At 43.6% G+C, this 24892-nt stretch overlaps 1 protein-coding gene across 1 annotated transcript in view; it reads left to right on the forward strand.

Annotated features, from left to right (window-relative positions):
- Positions 1 to 24892, forward strand: part of LOC137334275 (metabotropic glutamate receptor 7-like) — a 453062-nt gene that overhangs the window by 194907 nt on the left and 233263 nt on the right. The window contains exon 5 of the mRNA XM_067998936.1: positions 14914 to 15114. Coding sequence (XP_067855037.1) covers positions 14914 to 15114 — 201 coding nt within the window. The remainder of the gene's footprint in view (positions 1 to 14913; positions 15115 to 24892) is intronic.

Consider the following 24892-nt stretch of genomic DNA (forward strand, 5'->3'; position numbering starts at 1 on the left):
CTCAAATGAGGTGACTCACAGATTCTCTTCCAGTGACCTGCCTCCTGTTAAATGCCACCTTCTCCTGCAAAGGCATACAAGGCTTTCATAACTAACTGCAACATCATATGCCCTCACAACATTAGCAGTGCCATTTCCCCTTTGCATTCGGAAGTAGCTGCTGTTACTTTGAGGGTGATGCTGCTTTACTGATGTTTCATGCAATAGATACTTGTGTGGAGTGAATGTGGTTTATTGTGCATGAGGCTGTCGCATACTTATAGAATGCTATTTAAACTAGCTCATGATGCTACTGCCATCACGAGTGTGGGGTAGGCTTGATGGATCAGCTGGTCTTTTCCTGCCCATCATTTTTGTATGTTTGTATTCACTTTCTGCCTCCTGTTGAGGTCAATAAATTTCTTTCATGCCCTTGACACAGTGTTGCTGCTCTCGAAGGCATCAGCCACCTCTCGCCACGTCCTGGATATCACTGCGTTGTGACCTTTCCACAGTGGGGAAATGGGTTATCTCTCCGCTGTTCTACTTCTACTTCTAACTAAAGCTGTTCAATTGCCTCATCATCAAAGCAAGGTGCCCATATTCCACCAGCCCTCTTTACTGGTATCCCGATTGATTGCTCACTGCTTATGTTAACTGCTGCCACAAAATCTGGCTCCTTTGCACTGCCACTTTAAGAACGATCTTCTGGGCCAAATCACTTCTCAGACACACTCCAGAATATCTGTCTACAAGGTGTTGGCTTCCACACTGTTCACTCGGGCTTCCCTGTTCCCGCTACAGACTTTCCTATGACCCCAAGATGCTCCTGCCCCTTTAAGCAGCCACAGGCCTTTGATGTCCTGTGCCCTCATGACTTCATCCAATAGGAGGCCTTTGCACCTGCTCATGTAACACCCACAACCTACTAATTAATCCAAAGAGTCAATCTGGACACAGAACTCCAATGTGCGGCCCACATGTCACATTCACTTCCATGGGCCCCAGGAAAAATTGGCCCTATTTTCTCAAGTCTGTGGTTGGAAATTCAGGTGGCAGTACTGACTGATAATTATAGACAGCAGCCAGCACAATAAATGCTGTCAGGTTTCAGTCAGGCTGCTACATGGAATGTGTCTCAGTGGCATTTTGGCTGAACTGTGGGAGGCCATTTTATAACCTAATAAGCTCAGCTCAGCTGTTGTCAACTGAATGTTAACTTGGCAGTCGGGAAATCATCGAAACGGCAGCTTTTTTATCTGCCTTCCTTGCTGAGGGCTTTCATGCGGAGCCTGCCCAGTTGGACAAAACTGCACAGTACCATGTAGGATTTCTTCACTGTACCTTTATTCATCATTTGTATAAACCGGTCCTTCTCGCTTGTGTCTCTCTCTCGGTTTCTCACTGATGACCTATAAATTGTTAAGACGCAAGATCTCCACACTGGAAGTAAATTATACCAGGCACCCAACACCACAGTGAATCATACTGGCCTAAATAGAAAGGAGAACACATTAACCAACTGTTGGTTAAAGTGCCACTTCTTTTATTCACTTATTGACAGAGACCAACATTAAACCACTTCATAAATGTTTGATACAAGTACATAATGTAGAATTGAGAATTAACACTAACCACACTTTGCAAGCTCTGGAAGCTGATGAATTGGACAAGCATGTGATTTAAATTTTATAAACCTAAGTTTATGAGCATCATTAGGCCGTATATCTGCTGAGTGTCAATATGTTTTGATGGCACACACCATTAAAACGTGCAAATAAATCACAGCAATCTCGCATGCTACATTTACAAACATTTGTGTGTGAATAGCACATTTTTGGCAATTTTATGATTAGCTTATTTTCAAGCTTTGCAGCAGTAAATTATTCAGAATCCGGTCCTTGCAGATGGGAGAACTGCGAGGCCATCAATTGCTCGCCTGGCACTCTGAACAGATACTTCAACAGGTATCACTTAGAAATGTTTGAGATTGAAACAATGAATGCAGATGCATGATGGAGGGCAGTAGTTTAGCTGGCAGATATAATTTAATGTCGACAAGTGTGAAGTAATAAATTTTGGGAAGATAAACAAGGAATGGGAGTATAAACTCAATGGGCCCGATTTTTTGTAAAAGTAATGTTGAGTCTAACACTGCTCACCTTTATTTATGCACAAATTGGACAGTAACTTCCGGTGATCGCACGTGCTTGGTCAAACGCGGAAATTTTCCAAAAGCCGTGTGAAAACGGCTGATTCACTGTTCAAATGTATTGAACGGCGTGAAGTTCCTGTACTTACCTCCTAGATATGGACTAAACTCACCAAAGTTAGGGCTTGTCCATTCCAGTGTAAGTATCCTTTTAACGGTGTGGTAAGTTTTAATCACTGCCAAACAACCCCTCTGGCATTGAAAATGAACTTTTACAAGTGTAGATTTTCATTGCTTCAGGTCTTAAATATTGTTGGAGATTTAAAAATAATTAAATACATTTTGTTTTCTACTTTTCCTTTCTGTCTCTTTTATCTCTCTCTTTATTTCACTTTCTGTACCTGATTTGACATTGAATTCACTATTCAAACTTACACTTCCTGGTTCAGTCTCTGCGCTGCTCATTAATGATTTTTCATTCTGATTGGTTAAGGAGATATACAGTTGCTTGTCCTGTTCACATAGGTCCCAGATGCCCTGTAGAAGACGCGGTCTACTGTCTGCACGGAGTCTAAACGGAGATCAGACATCGTAAAGTAAAACACAGATGCAGGTCCCATCCCTATGTTTGCTCACTCATGAGTTATGTTAAAACATTGAATAAAGGTTGCGCACCACTAAATCCCACATCCTCCAATCTGCACACCAGACCTCACCAATTTGCCGATCTGAGCTTGGACCAGGCCTACGAGAGTGCGTACACCAAGGTTCTCTGCTGATGTACTAGAGGCCTTGGTGCAAGAGGTGGACAGAAGAAGGGGCATCCTATATCCGCGGTGGGGGACAAGAGGCCCTCCAGACAAATACTCAAGAGGCAGTAGGGGACGAAGTCAATGCCAGGCACATAGCACCACGAACATGGATGCAGTGCAGGAAGAAGTTCAACTCACAGATCACGCACGCTGGCAGCTATTTAGCCATGACAGGCACATCACCCAAACATCTTGCAGGACACTCACCAACGCACTTCCCACTTTCTTGCAGGAGAAGGTGGGGCATAATAAGAGGCAGCAAGTGGCAGTGGCTCCATGGAACATGAACCTGCTGTCCTCTCTCAGGATGACAGCATTCCTGTCCCACCTCTGCTACTCCGCCAGTGCCCTTGCTGTTGCCTGTAAGCTAGCCAGCCCATTCCCTATAGAGTGTTGAAACTTTATTATGGGAACATAGGAAGATAAGAACAGGAGTAGTGCAATTTAGCCCCTTGAGCCTGTTCCGCTATTCAATGAGATCATGGTTTATCAGACACCCAACTCCATATACCTGCCTTAGCCCCATATCCCTTAATACCTTTAGTTAACAAAAATCTATCAATCTCAGATTTAAAATTAACAATTGAGCTAGCAACAACTGCCGTTTGCAGAAGAGAGTTCCAAGCTTCTCCCACCCTTTGTGTATAGAAGCTTTTCCTAACTTCACTCCTGCGTGTCCTGACTCTAAATGTTAGGTTATGTTCCGAGTCCTAGTAATCAAGTAAAGGAGACCTCCAAAAACAGATACAAATGCATCAGCAGCCAGAAGCAATAATCCAGCAACTAACCTGTGAATCCTGCATGATCCCTTTAAATAGCGCTGATGGGGGGTCCTCCATGCTGTTTACGACCTGTTCAGCTGTGCGAGGTTGAGACAGAGTGTTGGCTGCAGCATTGAGTTCCAAAATCGCATCTGTCTGTTTGATCTACCACATATTCTCCCTACTTTACATGCAGCTGGTGTTTGTTATCTGCAGGGACGCAAATGCCTTTACCAAGATGGCGTCCGCTAGAAGTGTGCACGCGCGTTCCGGGTGCCATTTTGAATGCATGGAGGCCGCATAGCGCCTACAAAATGGAATCTACACGGCGCAATTTATAGCCCCACAAATCCAAAAATCGTGGCACCCTCTACAGGGCATCTGAGACCTTTGTGAACAGGGCAAGCAACTGTGTATCTCCTTAACCAATCAAATTGAAGCATCTTTAATAAGCAGCACAGAGTCTGAACCAGGAAGTATAAGTTAGAATAGTGAATTCAATGTCAAATCAGGTACAGTGAGTGAAACAAAGAGAGGGAAAGAAAGATTGAATGAAGAGACAGAGTTAAAGGACAGAAAGAAAAAGCAAGAAAAACATTTAAAAATTTTTTTTAAAGAAATGTCCACCAATAATTAAAATCTGAAGGAATGAGACGCCACACTTGTAAAAGTTAATTTTCAGTGCCAGAGAGGTGGCTTGGCAGTAATTAAGGCATACCATGCCGTTAAAATGATATTTAGACTTGAAATGACTTGACTTAACTTTTGTTGGTGAGTTTTGTCTGTATCTGCAATGTCTGTACAGGAACTTCACCCCAACAGGAATCCAGCTGGCTAGATGATTTCTTCGCTCAGCTTTTGGAGGAGCAGGGCATCTGGTACAGCAGCTTCCGGATTTCCACTTTAACTTCCGGTTTAACTCCCCCTATGTGATCGCCAGAATTTGCTGTCCAATTTGCACATGAATAACGGTGAGCACTGTTAGCCTCACCTATATTTTTACAGCAAAATCCGTCCCAGTATCTTTTTGACAAACCGATTTTAGCCTTGTACACACACGCCGCTACATTAACTACATCAAGATGAGTTACAATCTCATTATGATGAAAGTGATGGGCAGCTTTCCTGGCTCCTCAAAGCCTGTAACATATTTCAGCATGAAGGTAATGTCCCTTTAATTGAACTATCCAAGACCAGTTTCAAACTATATTCATGAATCTATCTATAATGTATATTGTATACTTTGTGTAAGTGTAAGTGCATTTACTTCCTTTAACACTTTTCTCATCACATTTTATTGATTTGGCAGGTTGAGAAAGCGGTTAAAAAAACATACAGGATCCTGGGCTTTATAAATAGAGGCATGGAGTTCAAAAGTAAGGAAGTCATGATGAACCTTTATAAAACACTGGTTCGACCACAACTGGAGTATTGTGTCCAGTTCTGGGCACTGCACTTTAGGAAAGATGTGAAGGCCTTAGAGAGGGTGCAGAAAAGATTTACTAGAATGATTCCAGGGATGAGGGACTTTAGTTACATGGATAGACTGGAGAAGCTGGGGTTGTTCTTGGAACAGAGAAGATTGAGAGGAGAATTTATAGAGGTATATATATTGCAAGACCAAAATATAATCATGAAGGGTCCAGACAGAATAGATAGAGAGAAACTGTTCCCATTGGCAGAAGGGTCAAGAACTACAGGTTATAGATTTAAGGTGATTGGCAAAAGAACCAAAGTTGACATGAGGAAAAACTTTTTTACACAGAGAGTGGTTAGGATCTAGAATGCGCTGCCGGGGTGGTGGTGGAGCAGATTCAATTGTGGCTTTCAAAAGAGAACTGGATAAGTACTTGAAAGGAAAAAATTTGCATGGCCACGGGGATAGGGCGGGGGATTGGGACTAGCTGGATTGCTCTTGCATAGAGCTGTCACGGACTCGATGGACCAAGTGGCCTCCATCTGTGCTGTAACCTTTCTATGATTCTATGACATTACAGAATTTGACTTATTCAGCCATTAAATCGGTGACCACAATAATACATTGTGTGTTGCATGACATAACACCCTTGTTGTAAAACAGCGTAACCTCTGACTTACCATGAGCATTGCCAAAGGAGATCTGCTACCAGTATTGAAACATTGTGTATAGGTGCACACTTGAGACATCATACATCATCTAATGCAAATATCTGCATCACATTGAAATGGTAAAACTAAACAGAGACAGGACATTTGCAATATACAGAAAAGCACTCCAGAAATAGGAATACCCGAGCCACAATATCTGCAGGCTCTCAAATGACATTCTCACGAATAAATACAGAATTCTGATCTCTAACCTGAATAACAAGTAAACTGTGAATGAACTCACTGTATGTTTATTTAGCATTAATGGATGTGTAGTCTTAAAGGGACACATACCTAACTCTTTAGCAGAAAAATAATACACTGGTCCCAAAAAATGTGTGAGAGTATGTGGGATCATAGGGATTGCATCTGATTTGAATGGGGCCTTCTGCATCACCATGGGCGCATTTTGGGAGCTACCTGACTCGCGCTGCCAGAATTTCTGGCATCTCACCATTAGCCTTTTTCCAAGCCATTCTACCGGACTTCCACTGATGTTGTGGCGGGAGTTATGGTGGACGTTAATAGCGGGAGTCTGGTGGAATGGCCATGTAAATTCAGCCCATGATGTTTTACATTGTATAATGTTGCTGTCCTTATAAAAGAGTGCATCCTCTGACTTACTGTGAGTAGCCCCATGGGAGATTCCCTAATTGTATGTAATAATATGTATGCATGTAGCATATGCTGGCTAACTGATACATAGCCCTTCATATCACTTTGGCTTGAGACTCATGGGATTATACAACTTTAGGCTGAGCCACAAACTATGTACATCATTTATTTTTCATCTGTTTCAATTGGCTATCGCCTCAAGCACATACAGTTTTTTTAAAACCATATTTGTCAGTGACGAAGAATATGTAGGAATATATTTCAAACCAATAATAATTCAGATAACATTCATAATGAATTTGAGCTACGGTCTCATGATCTATGATAGGATATGATCATCCTACACTTATTTTGGTCTTGCAATATATTCCAGTCTATATGCTATCCTATGTTTAAAACACTTTCACTCGCTGTCTGATATGTAACATGGCCGTACATATTTATTCTAGGTTTATTGGGGTAGTTTGTGACTTTGTGCGATAGTGTAAAACAGGTGATAACAAATCGGCAGCCCGTTTTATATCTCTCCTCATTTTTATTTCCATTGACTGCAATTAGAACATAAGAAAAAGGAGCAGGAGTAGGCCAATCGGCCCCTCGAGCCTGCTCCGCCATTCAATAAGATCATGGCTGATCTGATCCTAACCTCAAATCTAAATTCATGTCCAATTTCCTGCCCGCTCCCCGTAACCCCTAATTCCCTTTACTTCTAGGAAACTGTCTATTTCTGTTTTAAATTTATTTAATGATGTAGCTTCCACAGCTTCCTGGGGCAGCAAATTCCACAGACCTACTACCCTCTGAGTGAAGAAGTTTCTCCTCATCTCAGTTTTGAAAGAGCAGCCCCTTATTCTAAGATTATGCCCCCTAGTTCTAGTTTCACCCATCCTTGGGAACATCCTTACCGCATCCACCTGATCAAGCCCCTTCACAATCTTATATGTTTCAATAAGATCGCCTCTCATTCTTCTGAACTCCAATGAGTAGAGTCCCAATCTACTCAACCTCTCCTCATATGTCCGCCCCCTCATCCCCGGGATTAACCAAGTGAACCTTCTTTGTACTGCCTCGAGAGCAAGTATGTCTTTTCTTAAGTATGGAGACCAAAACTGTATGCAGTATTCCAGGTGCGGTCTCACCAATACCTTATATAACTGCAGCAATACCTCCCTGTTTTTATATTCTATCCCCCGAGCAATAAAAGCCAACATTCCGTTGGCCTTCTTGATCACCTGCTGCACCTGCATACTAACTTTTTGATTTTCTTGCACTAGGACCCCCAGATCCCTTTGTACTGCAGTACTTTCCAGTTTCTCGCCATTAAGATAATAACTTGCTCTCTGATTTTTCCTGCCAAAGTGCATAACCTCACATTTTCCAATATTGTATTGCATCTGCCAAATCTGCCAAATAGAAATTGGGAGAGATGTCAAACGGGCTGCTGACTCGCGATCACCCGTTTTACACTGTTGCACAAAGTCAAGATCTACCGTACCAGTCTTACAGTCATTCATGCGCAAAGTGGAAATACTACAATAAAAATACTGAATTAAAATGTAGAAAATAAGTAGAAGTGACTCTATTTCATACTGTGATCAGTATCACTGACTTATTATACATATTCTCCCAAAACCACTCTACCACCTACAAGGCACAAGTCAGGAGTTTGAGGGAATACTCTCCACTTGCCTGGATGAGTGCAGCTCGAACAACACTCAAGAAGCTCGACACTATCCAGCACAAAGTAGTCTGCTTGATTGCACCCTATCCACTGGCTTAAACATCCACTCCCTCCACCATCAGCGTACCATGGCTGCAGTGTGTACTATCTACAGGAGGCATTGCAGTAACTCACTAAGCCTTCTTTGGCAGCACCTCCAAAACCCGCGGCCTCCACCACCTAGAAGGACAAGATGGTAACAGCATCACCTCCAAGTCACACACCATCCTGACTTGGACATATATCGCTGTTCCTTCAATGATGCTGGGTCAAAATCTTGGAAACCCTCCCCCCACCTAACAGCACTGTGGGAATACGTTCACCACACGGACTGCAGCGGTTCAAGAAGAAGGCCCACCACCACCATCTCAAGGGCAACTAAGGATGGGCAATAAATGTTGGCCTTGCCAGCGACACCCAAATCCCCAAAATAATTATTAAAAAAAAATTAGACATGTCGGACCATTATCGATTGCGCTAAATCGTGCAGTACATTTCCTATCTTGTATCAGGATCATAAGAGAGATGAGCTTCGATGGGCCTAACGGCCTTACCTGATCCTGGACTTTTCTTATGTTCTCTTCAGTTCAAACTTCAAAAAGGACGTCAATGCTGCTGACATTGCCAAGTTTATGTCATGCAGTATGCTCCATCTATCCCTTGAATTTGAATACATTAAAAATAAGTTTCCTAAAGCTTCTCCAAAGTCACTTCTCAATCTATAAAGCATTAATTTCTTGATGCTTTATGAAAAGTTAATTAAAGACAAATGAATAGCCTGTAAACATATTAGTTTAATGAATAATCTTTTTATACTTTAATTAAGTTAATTCATTAAGCAAACAGTTAACAGACACACTGATTAATCAAAGGGAGAGAGTATCCTTTGTAATTGGTTAACTAATTCCATCTCCAAAAAATTACATTAAAATTACTTTGGATAAAACTCATTAAATTGCTTCAAGTAATTATTAATTTCTCAATATTTAAGTACTAAATTACTCATGTGCAAAATTATACTAAAGATAAGAACTCATTTACTAGATGTAATTAATTCATGATTTACAGTTATTTATTACTTCAAAACTCAGTAAAATATTTATTGCAATTTATTAACTATGCTTAATTGTATGCAATATCATAAAGATAAAATTGATTGTTCTGAACTTGTAGGAATTGACCAATATCTTGTCTTATCTGACTAAATCAGAACAAGATTTGAACTCTTTGCTGTTGATGGAGTATCACTTTGTAATAAGTCAATTTGACTGGAATTGTTTGTTTGGTAGTTTTTCCGGCGCTCGCGTTTTAAAAAAAAATTTCCCGCTGCTAAGTGCAGTGGGATGTTTTTCTACTAAAGGCATTCTGGTCGTTACAAGTTGTTGTTGTGATGAGTTACATCAGTTCTTTGAGGGGCAGGACATCTCACTGGGATGAGAGTAACAAACTCTTCCAACTCAAGTGAAAGGAAAATACCAAAGGGAGTGTGAACTGCGAGCTTGGGTTCTGCCAAGTGAATGTGGAGCAACAAACTGGTGACGGGTGTCTGTACATTACTGCCTGCCTTCTCCTATGAATGGAGCTCTGGAGTTGCTAGAGTTTCTGAGATTAGAAAAAGAGGGCAAAATAGGGAGAATAAAATGAAAACTGCTAAATAAATAGCGAGCAGACCTGTTGGAGCTGGGCTCCAACGGTTGCCCAACACTGCAAACTCCTCCCACCTCACCCTCTGTTTTCACAAGGCATCAGATCACGAAAGCACTCCCATGATGTAAAGAAAACCAAGCAAATGTTTTTAATCATCAGACATGTATGGCAACGAATGGTAGGACAGAAAGATCAAAGTGCTGACATCTCCTGAAAATATAGTGGAATTTTTAGGCCAGGAAAGTCTTGAGAGAGTGGCTGAAGCTGAAATGGGTCTACTTGCCAATGACTCTGGTAAGTGCCCAATGTTATACATTCCTATTTGCCTTACTGGATAAGAAGTGTACTCTGTGTTGAGGTTTATGGAACATGTCATCAGTACACATGAGCAATATTTTCAATTCTCATACGTTACCCATAATCTAATAGTAATCTAATATCTATCATTGTGTTCTCTTCACAGTACAACCTGGACCATTTGGATTCCAAAACACAATTGCACCACACACTACATCAGAAGACGCTTATTCAATTATCACTATAGTACCAAGCACTAGCACAGACATTAAGCCAACTAGACCTCTATAACCTAATGCACCACCAGTACAGAAGCATAGTGCAGGTAGAACTACTGAAGTTGGTGCTGAGAAACCAATCAGTGATCGCCAATGTCCTACACACCATGACCAAAACAGAGGGATTGAGATCAGTGGGGCTGACTTGAAACCAAAGTTGTTGGAGCACTAGATGGATTTGCATGGTGTACTGGCCAATATCATGGACAAGAGGCTGAGCAGGATGACAGCACACATCTCAGGGATGAATACCTTGATCTTCCAGGTGATCATCTCTAAGTCTGAGATTAATACCAGCATCTCTGAGATGAGAACCTCAGTCTTTGATATCTGCAATGTTCTGCATCTATGGTTGCCTGCATTGCAGGCTAGCATCCAGCAAACATTATCACAGATGCAGGAACTAAACCACATGGGGACTTTGATCCACAATGCTCTGACCGCTACTATATCTAACGTAGATCTTCTATTCAAGGTGGCCTGCACTCGGGGCTAGATTGGTGGATAGTGGATATTGTTTTGCCTTGAGAAAGATCCATGGCAGTCACGAGGAGATGCTCATTGCTAATGAATTACATAGGGCACCGTAGATGCAGGAACTTATGACAATAGACTGTCTCTGATGTTGCATTGTCAAGGCCATGTTTTTTCATGTGTCAACTGGAAGATGAGGAGCCCTCTATGATGACTGTTTGAGGTGTTTCTTGCGCTGATACCCCACTATCAGGGCTGGTTCTCCCACCATTATCTATAAACTATCTGAACGTCCAACTACTGATACTGGTATTAGACAGGGAGCACAGAGGGCACCATCATGGGCACATATCCACAGGTTGAAAAAGAAGTACATGGGTTTCACAGGGCGAGTCCATGAAATACACACAGTAGGTACAAAGTTCACTCATGTGATGAATGATTTAAAAAAAAAATCTTTCTTTCTGTCTCCTCTGTGATATATATTCTGAGTATGAATAGGACAGCAGTAGGTATATATGATGGGATGGTTACTGGTGTGACAAAGGGAGAAAGGCATGCTGAGCTGTGCTTGATGATTTGCAATTGTAATATCCTTTGATTATTTGTGCCACAGGAACACATTCATGCCTCAGTGCAAGCACAGTCCAATCTTGCCTTTTGACTGTAGAAGTTAGTGAATGCACTTGCAGCTTTTTTGTGAGTGATAGAAGGTCATCACCAGCACAATAACAAATCTATTTAAAAGGCAGCCGAAGGCAGTTCATTGAATTTCATTTGTTGTATTAAACTCTAGCAGTGGATCTCCGGTCTGTGGCCGGCTGAACCTTGCAAAGGTCGTTGCACTGACAAGCTGATCTACCTCAATGCCCGATAGTGGTATTCTGCATCCATTTGGCAGCGTTGCAATAACCCCAGTAGTTAAATAAGGATGGTGAAAGGCAGGTTCAAATAATTTTCCAAAATGAATTGAAATTCATTATAGTGAATTATTTGTACAGAAACAGATAGAAGTGGAATTAAATGTAAAATTTAGAAGCCGAAGCTTTAAAAATACACCTTTCTTTTACTCCCTAATAATGGTTAGGTGATTCTAGCTGCCTCCCTCCTAATTTGCCATTTGAACCTGCATGCTGAGACCTGCTTGTGATCACATTAGTACAGTGCAAGATGTTGCATGGTTGGCTGCAGATAAGGCACTTGAAGGTGGAAATGAAGTGAAAATGCATTAGACAACAGGACCAATTATTTTTCAGTTTAATCTGTCGTTGCATTTCTGTTGATACCGCGTGTAGGGTTTGCAGACTGGTGCACCACTTATCACCATTCTCTAGCTGTTCTTGAATAAGACTCCTGCAGGTATGGCACGTGACAATTAATGCAATTTGTGTGCACTGTTAGTTAAGTTGAAGGGCTCAAGAGATGTAAGGAGTCGTACAACACCAGGCTATAGTCCAACAGCTTTATTTGAAATCACAAGCTTTCGGAGCTTTGCTCCTTCGTCGCAAAGCTCCGAAAGCTTGTGATTTCAAATAAAGCTGTTGGACTATAACCTGGTGTTGTACGACTCCTTATATCTGTCCACCCCAGTCCATCACCGGCATCTCCACATCATGGCTCAAGAGATGATAGACTAATCTTTTAGTCTGCCTTGATTCAGCAAGGCATTTGATGCACATTTTTTCTTAATATTTCAAGTTTTTGCTGAACCCAGTGTATATTATTATGTTTGTTACTTTTATTTTTCTTATTAAAGTGGCAGATATTGCTTCAAGGTTTAGTTTTTAATTCATTTTCTCAAATCAATAATTACTAAACTAGCCTGAACTACTGAACACCCCTTCTCGTGAGAAGGCTTAACAGATATTAAATTAAGATGTTGTGAGGTGGACAACAGACAAGACACTAATCTATTCACCTGGAATACACTGTCTCCAGACAGGAGACAAAGCTGCTGTGTTTCAGATAATGGTGGGAAGGTTCAAGACACTGTCTCCATTTTGTATTCAGCAGCAGCCCACAGACTTGGTGAAAAGAAAGAGGTTGCTCTCTCCATTTTTCTGATAATCCTCCTTAACTTCCAAGGAAAGCTTTAACCCTTGGAATCAAGAGCAATTTTATGGCAAGGGAGCAATCAAACTGAACCTGCCTGAGTCAAGGGAGCCAGGCTTTAAGCCTTCTTGTCCCAATAAATGGGTGAGAATTTGGGAACAGTATGCAAGGGGTGCCTCTTGTAAGAAGATTTTTTATATTATTATTTCTGAGAGAGAGAAATAACCAAAAGCAATTCACTTTGTATTGGAAATATTGATATATCGGAGAGTATTATGGGATGGGGCACTGCCCTGTTACATGCCACCCTAGAACTTCCCTCTTCAATTTAAACCTTCAGACACTTGAATTTTTTGTACTGATTAGATATACAAATCTAAACGATCAAATTAGCTAAGTTAATGGGAATTTTGTGGAACAGAAAAAGTCCTCTGCGCTCAACGAGTTTATGCTCCAATTCCTTTCCTTTTCATCATATCCCTGTAACTATTCTCTCTCCAAAACTATATCCAATTATCCCTTGATCCTATTTATACTCTCTCCTCCCATTGAAATGAATGGGCAGAAAATTAAGGGCTGGGGAATGGATCAGTGGAAAACGCCGGTCTTTATGTCTATGTGAAACGGGACCATTCAAGATGGCCATGAGGCAGCACAGACCCAACCTTTGGAAATAGATTTTCATGATTCCATTAATCTCGGGAGACAAAAACAGAAAATGCTGGAAATGCACAGCAGGTCAATTAGCATTGTAAAGATAAAGAAAGAAGAGAAAGATGTAGCCTTCACCAGAAGCAGGAGTATACCCTTATGAAACAGTGATTGCACTTCAGAAGTAATCCACTTTCAGACTTGATAAAATGCTACATAAATGCAAGTTGATTCTTTCTTAGTATTGAAAATTAAATGAAGGGATCCCAAATCTGGATTTTGGATTAGGAGATACCATAAAGTGATAGCCATATTAGTTCAGACTTGATTTTCTCTTGACAACTGAGCCCCTTTGACTCTACTCGACCTCTGATGCAAAAGGACTGGACATTAGCAAACTGTGCAATGAATTTACTGGCTACTGATTGTCATGGACTAATAAACATTGAGAACTTTATATGTTAGTTCCTATGCTCTTTCTTCCAAAAAATGCTTTGAATCCTGCAACGTGTCATGAAGCTCAATATTGCATTCAACTTTATTACTCATCATACTGCCCCCAGTGTGCAATTGCATGTCTGTCACTTAATGGAAAGAAATTTACATTAATGGAAAGAAATGTATTTCCAAAACAAACTATTCAGTTATATATTGTCTCCAATAGAGATGGTAAACATCAGTGTGATATTGTTCCTCAGGTTCTGCTAACATTGAGAAAATTCATCCATGCCCCTGCATTGAGTTACAGCCTTAGAACTTAATGTCAGCTATCTATTACCTTTGCTATTGACATCATGGAGTACAACAGACTCGTGGACCAATTGCATCCTTAAAAAAGTCTTATGTGAACATTTATTCCATGATAGAATATAGTTTAGATAAAACATTGGAGTCTGGTGGCAATAATAGTGGACTAAAGCTTAATGAGTTCAAATGACATTCCTTGTTCGCTCTTTTGGGTCTTAACCTTTTAAATAAATGGGTTGACACCTGCACTAAATCATCAGATTGAGGAATGTCATACGAATACACTAAATATCTGCCCACTAATATCGCTGATGATATTTTCTAGGCTAAAGATATTGGAGTAGAGTTTCCAGTTTGGGCACAATTGGGAAATTGTAATAGAATGCAATGTAAACGATCACAGAAAACATAAGCGTCAGTGGTTTTGGGTGTAACTCATTTACGTTTAAAATTCCCCGATCTTTTGCGGTTGTTTGGCCGATTCCGCCTGGATTACACTGATATAACTGGCGGAATCTCGACCCCACAATCTTTAAATGGCCATTGAGTAATTGATTTGTAACAATTAATTTACTCTGTTGAATTTCCATCCCCCCCCCAGGAGAGGAGAGGATTGGATCACACTCCCAATACCAACAGGAGGGTAAAGTTCAGTTTGTGATTGACGCTGTATATGCCATGGCCCACGCTTTGCACAACATGCACAAAGATTTGTGCCCAGGCTACACTGGCATCTGCCCTGCCATGGACCCAGTTAGTGGAGAAGACCTCCTGCGATACATCCGTAATCTACATTTTAATGGTAAGCCTGCTGATTTTGCATTGTTGGAGAAATAAGGGGAATGGCAGTTTATTGGCCATTATTTATGTATTTGCCATTGTTCAGTTACGTCAGTGTATCAAAAAAGGCACAAAAAAAATCAAGTTTTTTTTAATATTAACTGTAAAATGAGTAATTATTCTTTGGCAAATTTCTTTTTAATCTCGTGTGCTTCTGACACTCATTTAATAGAGCAGCTCTATTAAACCAGCAACTCTAGGGGTCAATGTCTAAATAGACAAATCAGTGAGGGATTTTGTTCCAGGAACCGTGCAATAGGCACCATAAGGAACCGGCCCCATTTTATTCCGGATTAGGGGAGGGGTGGGGTGGGTGGGGGGAGGGGTGGGGTGGGTGGGGGGCAGGGGGGTTGGTTAGGAGATGGGGTGTGAGTGGATGGGGGGGGAGGGAAGTAGTGTCTAGTCATGATGCTCTGGCCATCATGGTGTGGGGAAGGCTTGATGGACCCATTGGTCTTTTCCTGCCCGTCAATTTAAAAAAAAAATGAAATTCAGAAGGAAAGGACTCGGCGGGTGATTTTAAACCCCAAGAATGGGCGGTTTGGGGATGGGTGGGAGTTGAAGATAGTTGTTTATTAGGGTTGCAACCGCAAAATTTTTAGACTTTGCATTCCCAGTGGGAAGACTATACTTTTACATGCCGACGTTGAACCCGGAAATAAAGCCGGGTTACGGCCGCGGCCTCAAAAACAACTATTTTCAACTCCCACCCACCCGTTTTTGGGGTGTTAAAATCACCCCCTCAAACTCTGAGGACTTAATTTGAGATTTGAGATGCACTTTACTTCCAAATACAATCTGCTTGTTCTTAAAGGGCAACTTCAATATCAGGGTAAGCATAAAGTATGGGAAAGCTTACCTCAATACCTACCTTTTGATGTTGGGGTAAATGTAACAAAGGTGTATTTTGACCCCAATCTAGTCTTTAAATGTGGGGGAAACACATTAAATGGCATATACTCACTCACCAGACAATAGTGAATGGTAAATACAGTCTGTGCTTACCCTGACATTGGTATTTTACTATGAGGTTAGATAGGTGTCAGTGAGCTGTGCTATGAGGTAACACCTCGTGCGAGGCATTGTTCTATGAAAGTTCTGGCACCTGATGATTGGGGCATGTATAATGGAGATGCCACTGTAGGCAAGGATTTGTTAAGTCAAGACTGGAAAGAAATCCGATTTCAGAAAATGCAAGTTTCTAGTCAAATGAACTATAAACCCGAAGGCTAAACCCCTTCATGATCTCTGTCACTTGCTTTAAGTATTTTTTTTACGCACTTGGGTCTCTATAATGGTGCCACTGACATTTTCCAGACCTCAGTCTCATTTTTTTTAGTTCTTTGTGTCAGCTATTATGAAGTAAAGGCCAATAGGGCACCATATAACCTTTTCACTATTGTTATAGAAAAATCAGGATAGCAGCATGGGATCAAGAGATCTGTTATACAAGTAGCATCACTGTCATGGAAACTGCTAAAACTAACTGCCTGTAACCAAGCATGCTGCTGTGACCTCAAATAACGTGGTCACTTTGAAAAGAGGCCATCGATTATTCATTAAAAAGAAAGGGTAATGGACATATGTATGGAACTGTATCAAAACCCAACACAGCACTTCCAATAGAATCATAGAAGGTTATGGCACAGAAGGAGGCCGTTCGGCCCATCGTGTCCGTGCTGGCTGAAAGTGAGCTATCCATCTTAATCCCAATTTCCAGCACTTAGTCCGTAGCCCTGTAGGTTACGACACTTCAAGTGCACATCCAAGTACTTTTTAAATGAGTTGAGGGTTGCTGCCTCTACCATCCTTTCAGGCAGTGAGTTCCAGACCCCCACCACCTTCTGGGTGAAAAGATTTCTCTTCAGCTCCCCTATAATCCTTCTACCAATTACTTTAAATCTATGCCCCCAGTCACTGACCCCTCTGCTAAGGGAAATAAGTCCTCCCTATCCACTCCATTTAGGCCCCTCATAATTTCATACACCTCAAATAAATCACCTCTCAGCCTCCTCTGTTCCAATGAAAACAACCCCAGCCTATCCAATCTTTCCTCAGAGCTAAAATTCTCCAGTCTTGGCAACATCCTCGTAGATCTCCTCTGTACCCTCTCTAGTGCAATCACACCTTTCCTGTAATGTGGTGACCAGAACTGTACGCAGTACTCTAGCTGTGGCCTAACTAGTGTTTTATGCAGTTTGAGCATAACCTCCCTGCTCTTATATTCTATGGCTAATAAAGAAAAGTATCCCGTATGCCTTTTTAACCACTTTATCTACCTGTCCTGCTTCCTTCAGGGATCTGTGGACATGCACTCCAAGGTCCCTCTGTTCCTCTACAACTCTCACTATCCTCCCATTTATTGTGTATTCCTTTGCCTTGTTTGCCCTCCCCAAATGCATTACCTCACACTTCTCCGGATTGAATTCCATTTGTCACTTTTCTGCCCACCTGACCAGCCCATTGATATCTTCCTGCAGTCTACAGCTTTCTCCTCACTGTCAACCACATGGCCAATTTTTGTGTCATCTGCAAACTACTTAATCATGCCCCTTACATTTAGGTCTAATGCATTTATATATACCACAAAAAGCAAGGGACATGGTACTGAACCCTGTGGAATCCCACTGGAAACAGCCTTCCAGTCACAAAAAACACTCATCAACCATTACCCTTTGATTTCTGCCACTGATCCAATTTTGAATCCAACTTGCCACTTTTTCTTGGATCCCATGGGCTTTTACTTTTCTGACCAGTCTGCCACATGGAACCTTGTCGAAAGCCTTGCTAAAATCCATGTAGACTACATCACACGCGTTACCCTCATCGACCCTCCTTGTTACCTCTTCAGAAAATTCATTCAAGTTAGTCAGACACAACCTTCCCTTAACAAATCCATGCTGACTGTCCTTGATTAATCCGTGCCTTTCTAAATGATGATGTGGAGATGCCGGTGATGGACTGGGGTTGACAATTGTAAACAATTTTACAACACCAAGTTATAGTCCAGCAATTTTATTTTAAATTCACAAGCTTTCGGAGATTTTCTCCTTCCTCAGGCAAATGTTTCAAGATCTCCTTGAAGCCTACGCATTTATACATATTGAACAATAATAAATGGTGTTTACAGACTGCCCCTGCAACTGCCCGTTGCCAAGGCAATCACCGTGTTCAGACAGAGAGGTGTTACCTGCAGAACCTCCGAATACACATTCAATAAAAAAACAAACAGGGAAAAAAAACAGAGAAAAAAAACACAGAGAGAGGCAGAAACATCCGGAAGGCAGAGAGAGCCAGCAAATGACCCATTATATTAAAAACAGATAACATTTGTTCGCTGGTGGGGTAACGTGTAGCGTGACATGAACCCAAGATCCCGGTTGAGGCCGTCCTCATGGGTGCGGAACTTGGCTATCAATTTCTGCTCGACGATTTTGCGTTGTCGTGTGTCTCGAAGGCCGCCTTGGAGTACGCTTACCCGAAGGTCGGTGGATGAATGTCCATGACTGCTGAAGTGTTCCCCGACTGGGAGGGAACCCTCCTGTTTGGCGATTGTTGCGCGGTGTCCGTTCATCCGTTGTCGCAGCGTCTGCATGGTCTCGCCAATGTACCATGCTCTGGGGCATCCTTTCCTGCAACGTATGAGGTAGACAACGTTGGCTGAGTCACAGGAGTATGAACCATGCACCTGGTGGGTGGTGTCATCTCGTGTGATGGTGGTATCTGTGTCGATGATCTGGCATGTCTTGCAGAGGTTACCGTGGCAGGGTTGTGTGGCGTCGTGGACGCTGTTCTCTTGAAAGCTAGGTAGTTTGCTGCGAACGATGGTCTGTTTGAGGTTGGGTGGCTGTTTAAAGGCGAGTAGTGGAGGTGTGGGGATGGCCATAGCGAGGTGTTTGTCCTCATTGATGACATGTTGAAGGCTGCGGAGAACATGGCGTAGTTTCTCCGCTCCGGGGAAGTACTGGACGACAAAGGGTACTCTGTTGGTTGCGTCCCGTGTTAGTCTCCTGAGGAGGTCTATGCGATTTTTTGCTGTGGCCCGTCGGAACTGTCGATCGATGAGTCGAGCGTCATATCCCGTTCTTACTAGGGCGTCTTTCAGCGTCTGTAGGTGTCCATCGCGTTCCTCCTCGTCTGAGCAGACCCTGTGTATTCGCAGGGCCTGTCCATAGGGGATGGCCTCTTTGACGTGGTTAGGGTGGAAGCTGGAAAAGTGGAGCATCGTGAGGTTGTCCGTGGGCTTGCGGTAGAGTGAGGTGCTGAGGTGCCCGTCTTTGATGGAGATTCGTGTGTCCAAGAAAGAAACTGATTCTGAGGAGTAGTCCATGGTGAGCTTGATGGTGGGATGGAACTTGTTGATGTTATCGTGTAGTCTCTTTAGTGATTCCTTGCCGTGGGTCCATAGAAAGAAAATGTCGTCGATGTATCTGGTGTATAGTGTTGGTTGGAGGTCTTGTGCAGTGAAGAAGTCCTGCTCGAACTTGTGCATGAAAATGTTGGCGTATTGGGGTGCGAATTTGGTCCCCATGGCTGTTCCGTGTGTTTGGGTAAAGAACTGGTTATCGAAGGTGAAGACATTGTGATCCAGGATGAAGCGGATGAGTTGTAGGATGGCTTCCGGAGATTGGCTGTTGTTGGTGTTGAGTATTGATGCTGTCGCAGCGATGCCGTCATCGTGGGGGATACTGGTGTATAGTGCCGAGACGTCCATCGTGGTGAGAAGTGTTCCTGGTTCAACTGGTCCGTGGGTACTGAGTTTTTGTAGGAAGTCTGTAGTGTCACGACAGAAGCTGGGGGTTCCCTGTACGATGGGTTTCAGGATGCCCTCGATGTATCCAGAGAGGTTCTCACACAGGGTTCCGTTGCCTGATACGATGGGACGTCCGGGTGTGTTGGCTTTGTGTATCTTTGGGAGGCAGTAGAAGTCTCCCACGCGGGGATTACGTGGGATGAGAATGCGTAGGATGCTTTGAAGGTCTGGATCGAAGGTCTTGATCAGTTTGTTGAGCTGGTGGGTGTGTTCTTTGGTCGGATCTGCGGGTAACCGTCTGTAGTGTTCCTGGTTGTCCAGTTGTCGGTATGCTTCTTTGCAATAGTCTGTTCTGTTCTGTATGACTATGGCTCCTCCTTTGTCCGCTGGTTTGATGACGATGTTGCGGTTGGTCTTGAGAGCGTTGATGGCGTTGCGTTGTGCTCGGGTGACATTCTGGACTGTCTTCTGAGTGCGGCTGATGAATCTGGCATTGACGCATTTCCTGACAGCTTGAGCATACATGTCCAGCTGAGGGCAGCGACCCTCCGGAGGAGTCCAGTTTGACTCTTTCCTCTTCGGTTGCTGTACCGCGGATCCCTCTGTCTGCTGTTCCGGATCGTCGATTGTCTCATTGGGTTCGCTGCTGAAATCTTGGGGTTTGTGGTAGAATTCCCGGAGCCTCATTCTCCTGATGAATTCCTCTGTGTCCGCCGCGAGACTAGTGGGGTCCATTTTGGTAGTGGGGCAGAAATTGAGCCCTCGGCTGAGAACTTCGATTTCGTCTGGTTGAAGGGTGTGGTCGGATAAATTGACAATAGACTTCCCTGTGGTTGCAACCGTGGTACCAGGGGAAGCTTGGTCGTTGCTGGTGGTGATGCCGAGTTTCTCAAGCTTCCTGCTCTTGGTTTTCATGTAGGCAGCGTAGTTCCGTTGCCTCGTCTGTTTGGCGGTATAACGTAGCTGGTCTGCTGTGTCCTGAGTACAGGTTGAGAGTATGGACTCTATCTTGGTTTCGAGGTTGTGGCGTCTGCTGTAGAGTTGGTGTATGAGATGGTTGCGGAGTGTGCGAGAGGTACGGCGGCAGAGTCTCTCAGCGTAATCCGAGTTGTATGTGGACTTGAGTGGGTTCGTGATCTGGAGTCCTTTCGGGATCTTGTCTGCTTTCTTGCAGCTCTGTAAAAACTTGATGTCTGTGTCTAAATGCGCGATCTTCTTGGATATCCTTTCCACTGTGAGCCGGCAGTTTGTGGTGTCGATGGTAGTCATGATGTGGAGATGCCGGTGATGGACTGGGGTTGACAATTGTAAACAATTTTACAACACCAAGTTATAGTCCAGCAATTTTATTTTAAATTCACAAGCTTTCGGAGATTTTCTCCTTCCTCAGGCAAATGTTTCAAGATCTCCTTGAAGCCTACGCATTTATACATATTGAACAATAATAAATGGTGTTTACAGACTGCCCCTGCAACTGCCCGTTGCCAAGGCAATCACCGTGTTCAGACAGAGAGGTGTTACCTGCAGAACCTCCGAATACACATTCAATAAAAAAACAAACAGGGAAAAAAAACAGAGAAAAAAAACACAGAGAGAGGCAGAAACATCCGGAAGGCAGAGAGAGCCAGCAAATGACCCATTATATTAAAAACAGATAACATTTGTTCGCTGGTGGGGTAACGTGTAGCGTGACATGAACCCAAGATCCCGGTTGAGGCCGTCCTCATGGGTGCGGAACTTGGCTATCAATTTCTGCTCGACGATTTTGCGTTGTCGTGTGTCTCGAAGGCCGCCTTGGAGTACGCTTACCCGAAGGTCGGTGGATGAATGTCCATGACTGCTGAAGTGTTCCCCGACTGGGAGGGAACCCTCCTGTTTGGCGATTGTTGCGCGGTGTCCGTTCATCCGTTGTCGCAGCGTCTGCATGGTCTCGCCAATGTACCATGCTCTGGGGCATCCTTTCCTGCAACGTATGAGGTAGACAACGTTGGCTGAGTCACAGGAGTATGAACCATGCACCTGGTGGGTGGTGTCATCTCGTGTGATGGTGGTATCTGTGTCGATGATCTGGCATGTCTTGCAGAGGTTACCGTGGCAGGGTTGTGTGGCGTCGTGGACGCTGTTCTCTTGAAAGCTAGGTAGTTTGCTGCGAACGATGGTCTGTTTGAGGTTGGGTGGCTGTTTAAAGGCGAGTAGTGGAGGTGTGGGGATGGCCAAAGCGAGGTGTTTGTCCTCATTGATGACATGTTGAAGGCTGCGGAGAACATGGCGTAGTTTCTCCGCTCCGGGGAAGTACTGGACGACAAAGGGTACTCTGTTGGTTGCGTCCCGTGTTAGTCTCCTGAGGAGGTCTATGCGATTTTTTGCTGCCGCAACATCGTCATCAAACCAGCGGACAAAGGAGGAGCCATAGTCATACAGAACAGAACAGACTATTGCAAAGAAGCATACCGACAACTGGACAACCAGGAACACTACAGACGGTTACCCGCAGATCCGACCAAAGAACACACCCACCAGCTCAACAAACTGATCAAGACCTTCGATCCAGACCTTCAAAGCATCCTACGCATTCTCATCCCACGTAATCCCCGCGTGGGAGACTTCTACTGCCTCCCAAAGATACACAAAGCCAACACACCCGGACGTCCCATCGTATCAGGCAACGGAACCCTGTGTGAGAACCTCTCTGGATACATCGAGGGCATCCTGAAACCCATCGTACAGGGAACCCCCAGCTTCTGTCGTGACACTACAGACTTCCTACAAAAACTCAGTACCCACGGACCAGTTGAACCAGGAACACTTCTCACCACGATGGACGTCTCGGCACTATACACCAGTATCCCCCACGATGACGGCATCGCTGCGACAGCATCAATACTCAACACCAACAACAGCCAATCTCCGGAAGCCATCCTACAACTCATCCGCTTCATCCTGGATCACAATGTCTTCACCTTCGATAACCAGTTCTTTACCCAAACACACGGAACAGCCATGGGGACCAAATTCGCACCCCAATACGCCAACATTTTCATGCACAAGTTCGAGCAGGACTTCTTCACTGCACAAGACCTCCAACCAACACTATACACCAGATACATCGACGACATTTTCTTTCTATGGACCCACGGCAAGGAATCACTAAAGAGACTACACGATAACATCAACAAGTTCCATCCCACCATCAAGCTCACCATGGACTACTCCTCAGAATCAGTTTCTTTCTTGGACACACGAATCTCCATCAAAGACGGGCACCTCAGCACCTCACTCTACCGCAAGCCCACGGACAACCTCACGATGCTCCACTTTTCCAGCTTCCACCCTAACCACGTCAAAGAGGCCATCCCCTATGGACAGGCCCTGCGAATACACAGGGTCTGCTCAGACGAGGAGGAACGCGATGGACACCTACAGACGCTGAAAGACGCCCTAGTAAGAACGGGATATGACGCTCGACTCATCGATCGACAGTTCCGACGGGCCACAGCAAAAAATCGCATAGACCTCCTCAGGAGACTAACACGGGACGCAACCAACAGAGTACCCTTTGTCGTCCAGTACTTCCCCGGAGCGGAGAAACTACGCCATGTTCTCCGCAGCCTTCAACATGTCATCAATGAGGACAAACACCTCGCTATGGCCATCCCCACACCTCCACTACTCGCCTTTAAACAGCCACCCAACCTCAAACAGACCATCGTTCGCAGCAAACTACCTAGCTTTCAAGAGAACAGCGTCCACGACGCCACACAACCCTGCCACGGTAACCTCTGCAAGACATGCCAGATCATCGACACAGATACCACCATCACACGAGATGACACCACCCACCAGGTGCATGGTTCATACTCCTGTGACTCAGCCAACGTTGTCTACCTCATACGTTGCAGGAAAGGATGCCCCAGAGCATGGTACATTGGCGAGACCATGCAGACGCTGCGACAACGGATGAACGGACACCGCGCAACAATCGCCAAACAGGAGGGTTCCCTCCCAGTCGGGGAACACTTCAGCAGTCATGGACATTCATCCACCGACCTTCGGGTAAGCGTACTCCAAGGCGGCCTTCGAGACACACGACAACGCAAAATCGTCGAGCAGAAATTGATAGCCAAGTTCCGCACCCATGAGGACGGCCTCAACCGGGATCTTGGGTTCATGTCACGCTACACGTTACCCCACCAGCGAACAAATGTTATCTGTTTTTAATATAATGGGTCATTTGCTGGCTCTCTCTGCCTTCCGGATGTTTCTGCCTCTCTCTGTGTTTTTTTTCTCTGTTTTTTTTCCCTGTTTGTTTTTTTATTGAATGTGTATTCGGAGGTTCTGCAGGTAACACCTCTCTGTCTGAACACGGTGATTGCCTTGGCAACGGGCAGTTGCAGGGGCAGTCTGTAAACACCATTTATTATTGTTCAATATGTATAAATGCGTAGGCTTCAAGGAGATCTTGAAACATTTGCCTGAGGAAGGAGAAAATCTCCGAAAGCTTGTGAATTTAAAATAAAATTGCTGGACTATAACTTGGTGTTGTAAAATTGTTTACAATTTCTAAATGATGATTAATACTGTCCCTCAGAATTGTTTCCAATAATTTGCCCACCACCGAGGTAAGATTTACTGGCCTGTAATTACTTGGTCTATCCTTTTCTCTTTTTTTAAACAACGTTACAACATTAGCAGTCCTTCGATCCTCCAGCACCATGCCTGTAGTCAGAGGAGATTTGAAAATGATGGTCAGAGCCTTCGCTATTTCCTCCCTTGCTTCTCTTAACAGCCTGGGATATATTTCATCTGGCCCTGGCGATTTATCTACTTTCAAAGGTGCTGATCCCCTTATTATTTCCTCCTTCACTATATTTATTCCATCCAATATTTCTCACTCCTCCTACTTAACTACAATGGCTATAGAGATAGTGGATGCATTGGTTGTCATCTTCCAAAATTCGATAGATTCTGGAATGGTTCCTGCAGATTG

The sequence above is a fragment of the Heptranchias perlo genome, chromosome 17, assembly GCF_035084215.1.
Source record: "Heptranchias perlo isolate sHepPer1 chromosome 17, sHepPer1.hap1, whole genome shotgun sequence".
Classification (NCBI taxonomy): Eukaryota; Metazoa; Chordata; class Chondrichthyes; order Hexanchiformes; family Hexanchidae; genus Heptranchias; species Heptranchias perlo.